The 15742-nt window shown below is 35.4% G+C and overlaps 1 protein-coding gene across 3 annotated transcripts in view; it reads right to left on the reverse strand.

The window, feature by feature from the left end:
• Positions 1–2016: 2016 nt before the first annotated feature.
• The window catches only part of FCHO2 (FCH and mu domain containing endocytic adaptor 2), a 126339-nt gene continuing 112613 nt past the window's right edge, over positions 2017–15742 (reverse strand). For 2 of the 3 annotated variants that reach the window (XM_032404235.1, XM_032404234.1), the window contains 4 exons: positions 9245–9444; positions 8470–8534; positions 4771–4935; positions 4299–4435 (listed from right to left, as the gene is read on the reverse strand). In XM_032404235.1, the coding sequence (XP_032260126.1) occupies positions 4413–4435; positions 4771–4935; positions 8470–8534; positions 9245–9444 (453 nt within the window). In that variant the 3' untranslated portion in view covers positions 4299–4412. Of the gene's footprint in view, positions 4436–4770; positions 4936–8469; positions 8535–9244; positions 9445–15742 lie in introns of all 3 variants that reach the window. The other variant, XM_032404233.1, reaches the window with a different exon arrangement.

The following is a 15742-nucleotide window of genomic DNA, read 5'->3' on the forward strand; positions in this document are numbered from 1 at the left end:
GTAGAAGAATTGACCATATAACCATGGATTTATTTCTGGGTTCTCGATTTCTATTTCATTGATCTCTGTTGTTGCACCAATACCACAGTTTTGATTACTATAGCTTTGTAGTGTACTTCAAAACTGGGATGTTGATACCTCCAGCTTTGTTCTCCTTTCTCAAGATTGCTTGGGCTATTGGGGGTCTTTTGTAGTTCCCTAAGAATTTGAGATTTTTGTGGGGCACCTGACTGGCTCAGTTGGTAGAGTATGTGACTCTTGATCTTAGGGTTATGAGTTTGAGCCCCACAGTGGGTGTAGAGATTACTTAAAAAATCTTTTTTTTTTTTTTTTTTTTAAACTTTAGCATTGTTTTTGTTCTAGTATGTGGAAAAATACTAGTGGTTATTTTGATAGTTATTGCATTGGCTCTGTAGATTGCTTTGGGTTGGACATTTTTAACAATATTCTTCCAATTCATGAACATAGTATATTTTTCCATTTGTTTGTGTTGTCTTCTATTGGTTTCATCAGTTATCTTAAAGTTTTCAGAGTATAGGTATTTTACTCCAATGGTTAAATGTATTCCTAGGTATTTTATACTGTTTGATGTAATTGTAAATGGGATTTGGTTTTCTTAATTTCTCTTTCTGCTATTTTGCTATTAGTGTATAGAAATGCAACTGATTTATTTTTGTATCCTACAACCTTGAATTTTTTAGTTCTGATAATTTTTTGGTGCAGTATTTAGGGTTTCCTATATTCAGTATCCTTCATCTGCAACTAGTGAGTTTTACTTCCTCCTTCCTTACCGATTTGGAGGACTTTCATTTCCTTTTCTAACTGCTATGAGTAGGACTTCCAGCACTCTGGTGAGAGTGGACATCCTTATCTTGTCATGATCTTTGAGGAAAAGCTTTCATCATTTCACCCACTGGACAATGGGTTTGCTATATATGGCCTTTATTATATTGAAGTATATTTCCTCTCTGCCCACTTAGTTGGGAGTTTTTATCATGAATGGATGTTGAATTTTGTCAGATGCTTTCTCTGCATCTTTTGAGATGATTATATCATTTTTAGTTTTCATTTTGTTAATAGAGTGTACCATATTGATTTTGTGTATGTTAAACCATCCTTGCATCCCTGGAATAAATCCTGCTTGGCTGTTGTGAATGATCATTTTAGTGGATTGTTGAATGTAGTTTGCTAATATTTTGTTGAGGATTTTGGCATCTATGTTCACCACAGATAGTGATGTGCTTTGGTTTCAAATTATTCTATTCAAAGGTTATACTGATAGATTCTTCCTAAAGATAAAAACAGAAGATTTTCAAGTTTGCCCTGCCCATTGCTGTTTATCTTAAAAAACAAAAACAAACAAACAAACCCTTTTTTTTTTTCTTGAAGTTTACTGGGATAATGCAAAGATTCGATTGGCAATAAGCCATAAGGAAATACTCCTGTACCAGTCAGGAATTCTGTGGCTGACCTATTGGTCCAGCCCCTTCTCCTTCGCTCATTTTCATTATAAAGGCTACTTGCTTACTCTGACTCTCTTACACAATACTAGGCAACAAGATATAAGCACAAATGTGGTAGAAGCTTCTGGAAAAGCTTTTACTCTCCTGACAGAAAGGACAGGTACACCAGGCACTGCCCCTTCTCCCAGCTTCCGATGTAATTATATACTCTGGACCTGTGGCAGCCACACTGCAACCATAAGGAAAAGGCCAAGAAATCACTTGTTATATCAGGAGGAAAGTCTTTGCTAAAGCTTAACATCAATTTAAATATATTTAGAAACTATACATTGGAAAATGTATTTAAATATATTTAAAAATCTCTTATTAAACAATTTCTATATTTTGAGGTGATACTGCAAATAAAGTTTTCTGATATAACCAATTAAAATTAACAGATCAATCTGTATGCCTGTCTAAATGGTGATACCAAGTTCAAAACCAACTACTCCTTACCTAGCTTGCCTTGTCCTATCAGTAGGGGTACAAAGACACATAAACCAACAGATAAATTATATATTACATGTTTATTAAGGGCACAACTTTTATGTAAAATTTACATTTTATGAAAAAATCGAAAATATTTACAAAATTGTGTAAGATAGATTTGCATTGTTCTAATTACAACTCAAAGTAGTAAATAACATTTCTTAAAAACTCACATTTGTTAGAGTTCTGTGTTTACAAATTCTTGGTTAAAGAGGCAGCTACAAAGTTTATCACTATACATAAGCAAGAACCAGCTTGCTAAATACATTTCCCATTGAAAATCTACTGGTCTTTTTTATACCATTAGTGGATTTTTAAATGAATAACAAAATCAATATAAACTCATATGGCTTCAAAATTGTAACCTGCGCCTAAATACAAATGTAGGTATCAACACTTGGTATGAAGACTGTGGTAATTAAGAAAGTGCAGAAGTTTAACCATTTCACTAATTTGAACATTTTCAGGTAATACTTGATTTAAAAACAAACATGGTGAGTGTAATGGTGTCAAGTCCAATAATAAAGTATTAACTGCCCATTAAAAGCAGCCCGATTACAAAGCAGTTACATTTAAGATTCCAGTAAGGGACTGTAATTGGCATTTAAAAGAACACAATATAAGAGCAATTCTCATTTCGCTCACTATGTAGTAAAGATGAACATTTCAGCAAATTGTCTTAATGTGTTGCTTTAGTCAAATCTAAATTTAGAACTGGGCTAACACTGAATATATTTAAAAAGCACATATTGTGTTATATGTATTGCTAATAAGTAGATTTTCTGCTATATTTAGTAGAGCAAGACATTACATAAGTGTCTAGTAGTAGGGGTTTTATGTTCTGTAAAGCTTAACAGAATAATTAGTGGTTTTATATAAATTATATAACACAATTTATCACTTCTACGTAAAAATGCAGGACACTGGCATTTATCCTTATAAATAAAACTCCCATTTGTAAATTATGAAACTGTCCAAAATATTTTAAGTCTTTCAGTTAATCAGGATTTGCTACAAAGTTAGTTTTACTATTTAATATTAGTAGTTCAAGAAAGGCTTAACCCAATCCATCACTTCAAATAATCTCCCCATTTCTAGCAGGTGGCAGTTAAATAATAAAAACATATAAATTGGTAATTTTTCCAATTGTTGAAATGAAAACAACTGGCAGTACTTCTCCAATGCCAAAACTAGTATTTCTTAAATGAGTTTCTCACAAAATACAAAATTCATGCTCACAACACATTCAGTAAATGTATATAAATTTCCAATGATAAACAGAATGAAGGGAAATGCCAAGTTGAGAAATAAAACAGCAGTTACCAATTAACCATTAATCAGTTTTTCAATATTTGTTTTATGATTTACATACTTAGGTGGAATAACTGAAGGTAACTTTCCCCCCTGTAAACATATGCCCTTAGGTATAGTTCTCTTTCTAGTGGCTACAGTGTATCACTAAAGAAGTGAGCCAGGGTTTTTAAGTACAAATTACCCTTTAGTTACTCTGAATTCCCTTTCCAACTGAGGCCAAAGGTATTTACAGAAATGGCAATTATCTTGTAAAAATGCTTGACCACCCTAAGACAGAAGATCCAGACTGTGAGGGGGGGAAAGTGAGGCACGTTAATGAACACAAACTGGATAGGCACATTTCTGGCTTTTGTTATTGTTTTAAAAGGCACACATTATGTAATCCATATAAAAATAAATTAAATCTACAGCATTAATTCTTAAAAACAATCACAAATTCTATAAAGTTAACTAACTGCAGAAGTAAATTTCTCTGCGGTCTTTTGCAAGCTTATTTTAAAACACATTGCACTTGAGAATTAAAAAAATCATACAAAACACCATCTACACTTTATTAATGTTTATATGAGAATCAAATTATACATTTTTTGCATACGCCTTGGACTCTGGTCTGATTATGGCACATAACTCAATTTGATTGAGTATTCTAAATTAACATTATCCAAAACTTAAAATTCAACGTTCTGTGTGTCTCCATTCAATATCAAACTTAGGAAATTTCAAAGCTATCTCTGACTCTAAAAATTAATGGAAAGCTGAATTATTTTGTGCTTGCTCTCCTGAAATTTTAGGCTTGATAATACACTACAACTCAACATAGACACTGAAGATAATGTAAAATTTCAGCCTAGGAAAACTTCATTTTACTGAGAATCTCAACAAAGGTGCTTCCGGAATATGGCAGTTGATCATTAACAGTGTTGAAAATCATTTCAGTGCTATTGCTTTTGATGAGTCACTTCAAAAGTGCAATTTAATGTTTGTAATCAGTTTTCAAATATATGTAAGTTCAAAGACCTAATACAAGCTAAAATAGTGTTGGAAAGAACAGACAACACAGGATGGCAGGCCTGTAATTCTCTCGAGCCAACCAGTTTCCCAGGTCCATCAACAATCCGCCAGGTATCGTCCTGAAAAACACCAAGCAGACCCCAGCAATTACACTTTCAAATGAACTCAAAGGAGGACATTTTCACTGTGGGTACAGATACACAAACTCAGTTCCCACCTGCTGTTTACAATACATTAGAAACAGATCACAGGTGTCCGTCCAGCTGTCCGGACCATGATTACTCTCTCCCAGGTGTGTCTCTACCTGGTACTTTGTACAAAGGTCAAAGAAGAAAGTTTCCATGACTTTAGATTATAAACTGCTTGACAATTTAATAAACAGTTGCTTGGAAACTTACTGTTCGAATATAAATGTTTCCCATGTACATTAAAAACTTAAAATCTCCCAACTTACCAGTGGCAAACCGCTTCTTTACTAAGGAAAGCCTATAGCCAGTGCCTACAAGTTCAATATCTACTCCTGAGAGGGTATTTCCCTCGCTGAGGAATTGCACTGCAAGTGTGGTGGGTCTACTAGGTCCTTCTGAAAGATCAAATTTTGCTCTGAGGGACCCAGAACCTACAAGGCAAAGAATAAAAGAACTTAAATAGGGCAACATAAAATTGACACAGAAACAAGTGAAGATGAACTATGTCCTATGCCAAATTCATAAAATGTATACAGTAAACAAACCACTGTCCTGTTTCCAAAGCAGACTTTATTCAATGAATCTGAATTAATTTAATCCCTGCTTCTCTCTGACTTAACAGTAAACACCCTGGTAGATTCCTACTGAGATTCAATGTGCTACATACAGACACATGCGGAAGTAAGTCGAAAGAGAAAAAGGGAGTCCATGAGGGCAGTTCAGAGGGAAACCCTAGGAGGAGTACGAGTAGGAATAAAGTCAAAAGGAAACGACAGCAACTACCATATTATGGGGGTGGGAGAGGTAAAGAAGGAAAGACAGCTAAGACTGGGAAAGCTGTATCAACATTATTTTCTACTCCGCTTCTTCAAATTTAACTGGTACTATCATGCCAAATACAGCTGACCTTTAAACAACATGGGTTTGAACTACGTGGGTCCACTTAAACATGGATTTTTTTCCCCCATCAGTACAGTACTGTAAATGTATTTTCTCTTCCGATTTTCTTAACATTTTCTTTTATTTCACTTACTTTATTTTGACGATATCTATGTATATAATACATAGAACAGTATTTTCAACTGTTAGCAGTAGAGCTTCTGGTCAACAGACTATTACTAATAAAATTTTGGGGGAGTCTAAGTTATATGTGGATTTTTGACTATACAGTGCCACCAGGGTGGGTGGGGTGCAGAGGGTTCGGCACTCCTCACCCCTGCATTGGTCAAGGGTCAACTAGGTAGTTCTGAGATGCTTTCTTTTCAATATAACCATTTATTCAACATACCTCAGTCTAACCGTGTGCCAGAAACTGTAAATCAAATAATTATGATGAATATGATAAATGCTGTAAAAGAGCTCTCAAGAGCTATGGGCCCAATGTGAATTGCAGGCAGCGGTAACTACAGGTGCAGAGATGGGAGACCTGAGAGAGCACAGTGCCTTTAAGGGAACTGCATACATCACAGAAGAGCTGGAGAACAGGATGCAAGAGTGGCAGAAGATAAGACTAGGGTAGGAAGGAACACGTTCGAAGTATCTTTACAATTCACGATAAGAAATAATCATAGGGAGCCACTAAAGATAAGGAAGACAAAAACATTTCAGATTACTATCTCAAAAGGGGACCGAAGTATAAGATGCAAGGTAGGGAAACCAACTAAAAGTCAATAAAACAGTGTAGAACTCTATGTGACAGTTGATTAAACAGGGGATCTCAACTAGGCTAAGGGAAAGGAAAGAAGTAAATGCATTTGAAAGATATTTCAGAGTTGGGAGTCAAAAAAGGGGGAAAGGAGGAGTAGTCTAGGGGCATGCTCAGGTTTCTGGCCAAGGAAAACAGATGGAATTGCCAGGTAGCAGGAGTGACGTTCTAGGATTCCTTGCACAGAAGCTGAACACCACAGAGGGAAATCTGGAGGAAGATACCATAACCGTGATCCAGCCTGCAGGACTGCACCTGATGGCACAGATCAGCTGGGGGATGATGAACTGCTGCCTAATTCTTAACCACTGTCCAAACCCTCCTTACACTTTTACAATTCTCTTGATAGGCAATTCAATTCTGTGAAAGTTCTACTACACAGGCCAAGAGCAGCCACCTTGGCAGTCCTTAAACTTGAGAATTATTTCCTGTCCCTCTTCTGGGCATAATGCCAGAATAAAAACATATTCCTATTTTACAGCATTCTAATTTGGATATTTCTTTTTAAAGGCTGACTAACCAAATCAGAACCACATTTAAAAGATTCTTCCATTTCTTCACACACTTGATACCTGAACAGCAGAGGCAAACTATTAAAATATCTGGTTAGAAAATTTGTATCTTATTTTTGAAGGAACAATTTCCCTTGTTAGTACTTAAAATAGTACAGTTTCATTAAGCAGGGGAAAAATCTATGTCCTCTCTTCCCTGCTAACTGGTTGTAAGCCCTCAATTCAAATAGGATTTCTGGTTTACTTCTAGTTTTAACTACGAATTTCAAATTTGTCTCCCCAGGAGCCATAATGCTTGAGTAAAAGTCAGCACCACTGGCACCTGAAAACAGGCAAACTTCAAGTACCGAACAGCAACAAAGGAACTGTAGATCATCTTGGCTATTTCACCAAATAGATGTTTCTCTAGTAAAAGTCTGATTCAGCATGGCATGTATAAATAAATAGCCACTACAGATATGTTGCTGGTCCTTGATAAAGAAATATGTGAGAAAACCTACTGAAATGATTTACGTTTTGATCACAGTATGCTTAAAATGTTCAAAGAGAAAAAGCTTAAGCAAAACTGGAAAAGCTAAAAAAAAAACAAACCTACTTAACAGGAAAAGTTATTGAAGGTTAAATTAGGCATTCAAAGGAGAGCAGGAAAGTGAAATACAATCAGAGAAAGACAATTATCATATGATCTCACTGATATGTGGAATTTGAGAAACAAAGCAGAGGATCATAGGGGGAGGGAGGGAAAAATGAAACAAGACAAAACCAGAGAGGGAGACAAACCATAAGAGACCCTTAATCTCAGGAAAAAAACTGAGTGCCTGTGATGAAGCTTGCGTTGGTAGGGACATCTGAGGAAAAAAACTGAGGATTGTTGGAGTGGTGGGGGGTGGGAAGGATGGGGTAACTGGGTGATGAACACTGGGGAGGGTATGTGCTATGGTGAGTGCTGTGAATTGTGTAAGACTGATGAATCACAGACCTGTACCCCTGAAACAAATAATACATTATACGTTAATAAAAAAAAAGAGCAAGAGCATTCTCTTAACTTTAAGAGAAAATAAGAATAATTAAAGACTTGATGGTCCTGGAAATTATATTCTAAGTTGACTTAGAGGAGACACTAGGGTGACCACCCAGCAGAGATTTTTCCTTTGCATTTTGAACACAAACAGATGGAGACTTGGTGGGAGTAAGCAATTAACTTGTTTCTCCTTAAAATAATAAGCAGAGAAGTAAAAGCTGTTGATGGTTGGTTTTACTAAGGTGATACGACTAAGAAAAGTTGTCTTAGGAAGGTGGGAAGGCAAAGAAAGAGGATTTTTTAAGTCTGGAAGCTTCTGCATGATTTCTGGGAGGCCAGGACCCCAATAACAGAATGACCTAAAGGGTGTGTTAAAAGAGTTTCAGTTAGTTATCAGGTTACCCAGCAGGATAGATGGTTCTACTTGAAAATACTTAATAAAGTAAATTGACTGTTACCATGTGAGCATACGCATTTACATAGTTTTTATAAAGTTACAGCGAAACAAATGCTTTTTCTTACAGAGAAAGCATATTCAATCTAGAGGGAAAAAAATGTGTTCTGAATATCAACTGGTGCACTCTTATTTAAGGTATTAACTTCCACCTAGTGGTCAATTCTAGAACTGAAGGCATGAAAATCTAAGAAAAAGCTTTCCATAAAAATGCCTAAAAAATCCATTTTCAGGGGCACTGCATTACAAACAAAAAAGCATATACACACTTACCTCCATTTTCTGATTTCTCTGAAATACCAGAGAGTTTCCAAAAGGCTTTCATTTGTTCTGCATTCCTGTAAGAACAAGTATCTTCAGATTAAGTGTCCAGTATAGTGCCTTATAAATGGATGGGCAGTCAAAAAATAAATGTATTTTAAATATTTCGCCAGAACAACTATAGGGCTAAATTTACTTTTAGTATTACCTGGTGAAGATGTGTTCATGATATAATATAATGCTAATATCTTAATGGAAATTTACTAGATTACAAAGTTCTTCTGGTCAGAGAGGAAAACTGAATGTATAGGTGGTTCGGTACCTTCATTACTAAAGGAGAAGAAAATTTTATTAAACAGTGAAGCAAATAGAGTGTCAGAATCTCATATTAATAAAGGGAACAAGAGAAGAAGTTAAGAGATGAGAGTTACTAAACTAGTAAGACAGGTGTCCTTAGGATATGCTAGATGCTATATTTAACTGCAAAGTAATTATCTTTTTTTTTTTTTTTTTAAGAAAAATAAAGTTTACAGAGGTTAAGCAATTTGCCTAAGGGTAAAGTTGTACTGTATCATTCAGGTCTAGGTGGTGACAGCAAACCCACTTCTGGAATGAGGCTACTGGGATTAGACTAATAGGATGAACAGCATCTTTCATACATACCATGGTTTCCATGGTAAAATGCACTAAAACTTTCCAAACTTACAAGACAACTTTGAGAACTTAGGTTCTAGAAGTTGGGACTTGGAGGAGAAATTTAGCAGGCATTCAGAAATCTAAAATTTACCATATTGCAGGGGGAAGGGACTGCATGTTTGTGACTCCTCCGTCCACAGGTACCACCACCTGTATGTTGGAAAGCACACCTGGCGCCACCATAGCTTCTGGGTTGTACTTATAATCCACTCTCAGATCTGTGGTGCCAGCACTGCATTTCCAGTATGTTGCAAGATTTAGAGGAGTGGACTGAATACCATTTGATGATACCTTTAAAGAGAAAAAAACCCAAGAAAGTTTTTTGCCCCAAAAGTAAACGAGTTATGCTAATGAGATGTATACATGACCACAAGAGTCTTGGAATCAGAAACAATGACGGAAATACTGCTAGGCAGAATAAAGCAGGTTCATCTCAAAGGAGTTAAGAGTCACTCTCCAAGTGTGGATCTAGGACTACATACATCAAAATATCCATGATATTTGTGCAAAATACACATTCCTGTAGATCCAAATACAGAGAATCTGACTCAGAAGCTTAGGTGCAAGGTCCACAAATAAGTAGGATATCAGGTGATTCTTATTTATGCATGTAACTTTTGAGTATCTCTCAATATGCAACACAGAATTCTAAGATTCCTTATGAATTTAAGAAAATTAAATTAAAAAAGATAAATTATGCAATACTGCAAGTTGAGAATTAGAATACTTCCAACTGCAAGTGTTTAATTTTAACCACATGACCCATAGTAAATGGTGCAATTCTTTTCCATTTTCTAGTTCCCTGCTCAAATAACTCCTTTTTAATGAGACCTACCCTGATCACCCTGTCTAAATTTACACTATTACATTTTCATTCTTCTTTATTCTGCACACTTTGCCTTTTCTCAGTAACATAATTATCTACTTACTATATATACTGTCTATCTTTCATGCTATTCCTAGTAAACAAGCACTGAATAATATTTACAGAATTAATAATGAATACTTGCAATAAACTTTAAGCCCATTTAAGTGGCAGCACTTTTTAAAGTATTTATTTTCTAGAAACACAAGCCATTTTAATACCATTACTCTATTAAAAATTCAGATAGTATGGGGGCAAGGAGGGCAGCGCCTGGGTGGCTCAGCTGGTTAGGCATCTGCCTTGGATTCAGGTCATGATCTCAGGGTCCTCGCATCAAGTGCTGCGTTGGGCTCCCTGCTCAACGGGAAGCCTGCTTCTCCCTCTATACCCCTCCCCCACCCCTTGTGCTCACTCTAATAAATACAATCCTAAAAAAAATTTCAGATGAAATAGGAAACTTATCCCTTGACATTCTTACTCCCCATTGTTAACACCGTGGTACATTTCCTTACACACCTGGTAGGTATGCATACATGAATCTCATTCTTTTTAAAGGCTGTAGTAACTCATTTAATGAATCTCTTCTGTAGATGTGTACTTAAGTGGCTTCCATAAAATGCTGCAGTGAATATCCTTTGTACCTTAATCTTCGTTTTTTGCCCATTTTTGTGATATTTGAAGAACTGATTTCTTGAGGTGGAATTGCTAAATTAAAGGTTCAACTATTCAGGGGCACCTGGGTGGCGTAGTCATTTAAGCATCAGACTTTTGTTTTGGCTCAGGTTGTGATCTCAGGATCTTGAGATGGAGCCCCGTGTTGGGCTCTGCACGCAGGACAGAGTCTGCTTGAAATTTTCTCTTTCTCTCCCTCTGCCCCGCCTGCTCGTGCTCTCTCTCTCTCTAAATAATTCTTTAAAAATTTGACTATTCAGCAATCTAATTCAACAACCTAAAAGAACTGCTTTCTAATCAGTTTGATTAACTTGTACACCTTCTAACAAGTGGTCACACCTCTCTTAATAGAGCAGTCTTGCCCATTTTTGTCAATTAATGGGCTAAAACTGATATCTCACTGTTGTCTTAATATTCATTGCTCTGATTACTACTGACATGGAGCATCTTCTGGAAGTTACCTAACTATTGAGTTAATCACCTTTTACTTATTAATTTATAAGGTTTACAGTAACCCTTTGGTCTTATATATTACAAATACTTTTCCCTCAGATTAAATATGGATTCTATTTAAGTATTTGTTTTAACAAAAAGAGTTTATATACACTGATTTATTTGTTGTCAAAGATCTCACTCATTCATGGCTTCTGGGTTTTGTATTACACTTAGGTCTTGACATTTCAAGATCAAAATATGTAAAATATATATAGTTATACATATATACACACACTTGCATATATACCCATAGATTTATATTCACCCATGATTTATTTTAGTAACTTTATGGTTTCACCTTTTACTATTATTGATACATGCAGATTTTATTTTGTTTAAAGGTATGAGTTAGGGATTCAGCGATTTTTTTCCCAAATCTCCAGCCTGATGCCCCAGTACCATTTATTGAAAAACTCATCATTTCCACATTGCCTTGAAATGCTAATTGGTCAAGTAAGTTTTCCATTTATTCTTAGATCCATTTCCGGACATACTCTTCCTTTGATCTGGCCATCTATTCTGCCAGTTCCAAACTACTATAAATACTGTCACCTTACAAAAAGTTTTCCCATTAAAACTCAAACATTACTCCACATTACCATTTAAGACATTTAACTGATTATTCCAAGCTTTATTCTTCCAGAGAACCTGAAAATGACTGTCAAGTTTCTAAACACCAATACATACACACTTCTACTAGGTTTCTGATCAGGATTACATTAAAGTTATAAGTTATTTTAGAAACACCTAAACTGTTTACAACATGACTCTTCATCTGAATAAAGTATTCCTTTATAATTATATTCAGCTCAGTAGAGATTGTTAGGTTTTTTTCCTAATTGGTTTTTATTGTTGTTGTTCACTGTGGCTATAGGAAAGGATGGTGTAACAGATTTTTAAAAGAATTTTTATTGTGGTATATTGACATGAATTTCAGTCAGACAACATAAACATTCAATATCTGTATACACTGCAAAATAATCACAATTATTTTTTCTCATGATGAGGATTAAGATCTACCCTCTTAGCAACTTTGAAATATGCAATACAGTTTTACTAACCTTAGGACACTGTTATCTTCCATCCCCATGACTTATTTTATAACTGGACGTTCGTACTTTTGAATCACTTCACCCATTTTGCCTACCCCCCTGAACCCTCTATTTGGCAACCAACAATCTGTTCTCTGATCTCTGAGCTTGGCATTTTGTTTTTTAAGTTCCATATGTAAGTGGGATTATACTGTATTTGTCTTTGTTGGTCTTACTTCACTTAGCATAACGCCCTCAAGGTCCATCCATGATGTTACAAATGGCAAGATTTTATTCTTTATTATGGCCAAGTAATAGTCCATTATATATATATATATATATATATACTACATCTTATTTATGCTTTCATCTATTGAGGGACACTTGGGTTGTTTCCATGTCTAGGCTATTGTTAATAATGCTACAGTACACATGGAAGTGAAACTGAATTTGTTAATTAGCGTTTTTGTTTTCTTCAGACAGGTATCTAGAAGCCCAACTGCTAAATCACATGGTAGTTCTTTTTGAAATTTTTTCTTTTTTTTTTTTTTTTTGAGGAATCTCCATACTGTTTTCCATAGTGGCTGCACTAATTTACATCCCCACCAACAGTACACAAAGATTCTTTTTTCTCCATATCCTCTCCACAACTTGTAAATTCTTGTCTTTTTAATAACAGTGATTCTAACACGTGTGAAGTGATATTTCATTGTGGTTTTGATTTGCATTTCCCTGACTAGTGATGTTGAGCATCTTTTCATGTGCCCTACCGACCATCTGTATGTTTTCTTTGGAAAAATGTCTATTCATATCCCATAGCCATTTTATAATCCAATTGTTGGCTATGAATTCTTTTGGGTATTAACTCTTATCAGGTTGATTTGCAAATACTTCCTCCCAGTAAGTAGGTTGCCTTTTCTTTTTCTGATCATTTCCTTTGCTGTGCAGAAGCTTTCTAATTTGAGGTAGTCCCACTTGTTTATTTTTGCTCTTGTTGCCTTCACTTTTGGAGTCTGATCCAAAAAATCATTGCCAAGGCCACTGTCAGGGAACTTAGCCACTTTTTTATTCTTCTAGGAGTTTTATGGTTTCAGGTCTTAAATTCAAGTACATGGACATTTTGAGTTGATTTTTGAGTACGGTATAAGACAGGGGCCCAGTTTGATTCTTTACCATATAGCTGTCCAGTTTTCCCCACACATTTATTGTAGAGCTACCCTTTCCCCATTGTATATTCTTGGCTCCTTTGCTGCAAATTAATTGAATATGTATGCATTGATTTATTTCTGGACTCTATTTGGTTCCAATGATCTATGTGTCTGTTTTTATGGCCATGCCATACAGTTTGGACTCCTAGAGCTTTGTAATACCATTTGAACTCAGGGAGTGTGATACCTCCAGCTTTTTTTTTCTCAAGATTTCTTTAGCTATTTGGGGTCTTCTGTGGTTCTACACGAATTTTAGTACTGTTCGTTCTATTTCTGTGAAAAATGGCATTGAAACTTCAGGGAGTGCACTGAAATTCTACATAGCTTTGGCTATTATGGATATTTTAACAATATTCTTCCAATCCATGAACATGGAATGTCTTTCCATTTATTTGTGTCACCTTCAATTTCTTTCATCATTGTCTTACAGTTTTCAGTGTAAAGGTCTTTCACCTCCTTGGTTAAATTTATTACTAGGCATTTTATTCTTCTGAAGCAACTGTAAATGGGATTGCTTTCATAGTTTTTTTTTTTTTTCTGTAGTTCACTATTGCTGTACAAAAAATGCAAAAGATTTCTGTATATGGATTTATATGGATTTTGTATCCTGCAACTCTACTGAATTTATTAGTTATCATAAGTTTTTTTGGTGGAGTCTTCAGGGTTTTCTACGTATCACATCATCTGTAGTGACAATTTTACTACTTTTCCAATTTGGAAGCATTTTACTTCTTTTTCTTGCCTAATTGCTCTGGCTAAGACTTAAAATAGTACATTGAATTAAACTGTTGAGAGTAGGCATCCTTCTCTTATTCCTAATCTTAGAGGAAAAGCTGTCTGCTTTTCCCCATTGCGTATGATGTTAACTGTGGGTTTGTCCCATATGGCCTTTATTCTGTTGAGATACGTTTCCTCTATATTCAGTTTGTCTGGAGTTTTTATCATAAATGGATGTTGAATTTTGTCAAATGGTTTTCCTGCATCTACTGAGATGATATTTTTATACTTCATTTTGTTGTTAACCATGTTAGTTGATTTGTCAAAGTTGAACCATCATCCTTGTTATCTCCAGAATAAATCCCACTTAATCATGGTGTATGATCCTTTTAAGGTACTGCTGAATTTGGTTTGCTGACATTTAGTTGTAGATTTTTGTATCTATGTTCATCAGCAATATTGGCCTATAATTTTGTCTTGTGATATCCTTGTCTGGCTTTGGTATCAGTGCTGGCCTCAATGCTGGCCTCGTAAAATGGAATTGCTGCCTTCTCTTGGTTTTTTTTTTTTTTGAACAGTTTGATAAGGATCAGTATTAATTCTTCTTTGAATGTTTGGTAGAATTGTCCTGGACTTTTGTTGCTGGGACGTTTTTGATTACTGATACAGTCTCTTTACTAGTAACTGGTCTATTGAGATTTTCTACTTCATCAGGATTTAGTCTTACAAGGCTGTATATTTCTAAAAATTGATCTGTTGCTTCTAGGTTGTGCAATTTTTTGGCATAAAATTATTCATAGTGGTCTCTCATGACTCTTTGTATTTCTGTGGTATAAGTTGTAAGGTCTCCTCTTTTATTTCTGATTTTATTTATTTGAGCCATCTCTCCTTCTCTCTTGGTGAGTCTAACTAAAAGTTTATCAATTTTGTCTTTTAAAAGAACCAGCTTAGTTTTTTCTACTGTATTTTTAATCTGTATTTCATTTCTGCTCTTTGTTACTTCCATTATTCCACTAACTTTGGTTTCATCTTCTAGTTCTCTGATGTGTAAAGTTAAGTTTGAGATTTTTCTTTTTTCCCAGGTAAGCATTTATTGATATGAACTTCCTTCTTAGAACTACTCTGGCTGCATTCAATAAATTTTTGTGTTGTATTTCCATTTTCATTTGTTTCGAGAGAATTTTTAATTTCTCTATTGATTTATTTATTCATTGACCCAATGGTTCTGTAGCATATTATTTTTTTTTTAATTTTTGCTAAAGATTTTATGTATGTATTTGAGAAAGTGAGCAAGAGAGCGAGCGAGCAATCGAGCACATGAGCAGGGGGAGGGGTAGAGGGAGAGGGACAAGCAGACTCCCTGCTCAGCAGGGAGCCCGACGCAGGGCTCAGTCCCAGGACCCTGGGATCATGACCTGAGCCGAAGGCAGACGGTTAATGACTGAGCCACCCAGGTGCCCCTGCAGCATACTGTTTAAACTCCACATATCTGTGAATTTTCCAGTCTTCTTCCTTTAATTGATTTCTAGTTACATATCATTGTGCTCAGAAAAGATGCTTGATAAGATTTCATTCTTTTTAAATTTATTAAGACTTGTTTT

The sequence above is a fragment of the Phoca vitulina genome, unplaced genomic scaffold (assembly GCF_004348235.1).
Source record: "Phoca vitulina isolate PV1807 unplaced genomic scaffold, GSC_HSeal_1.0 scaffold6, whole genome shotgun sequence".
Lineage (NCBI taxonomy): Eukaryota > Metazoa > Chordata > Mammalia > Carnivora > Phocidae > Phoca > Phoca vitulina.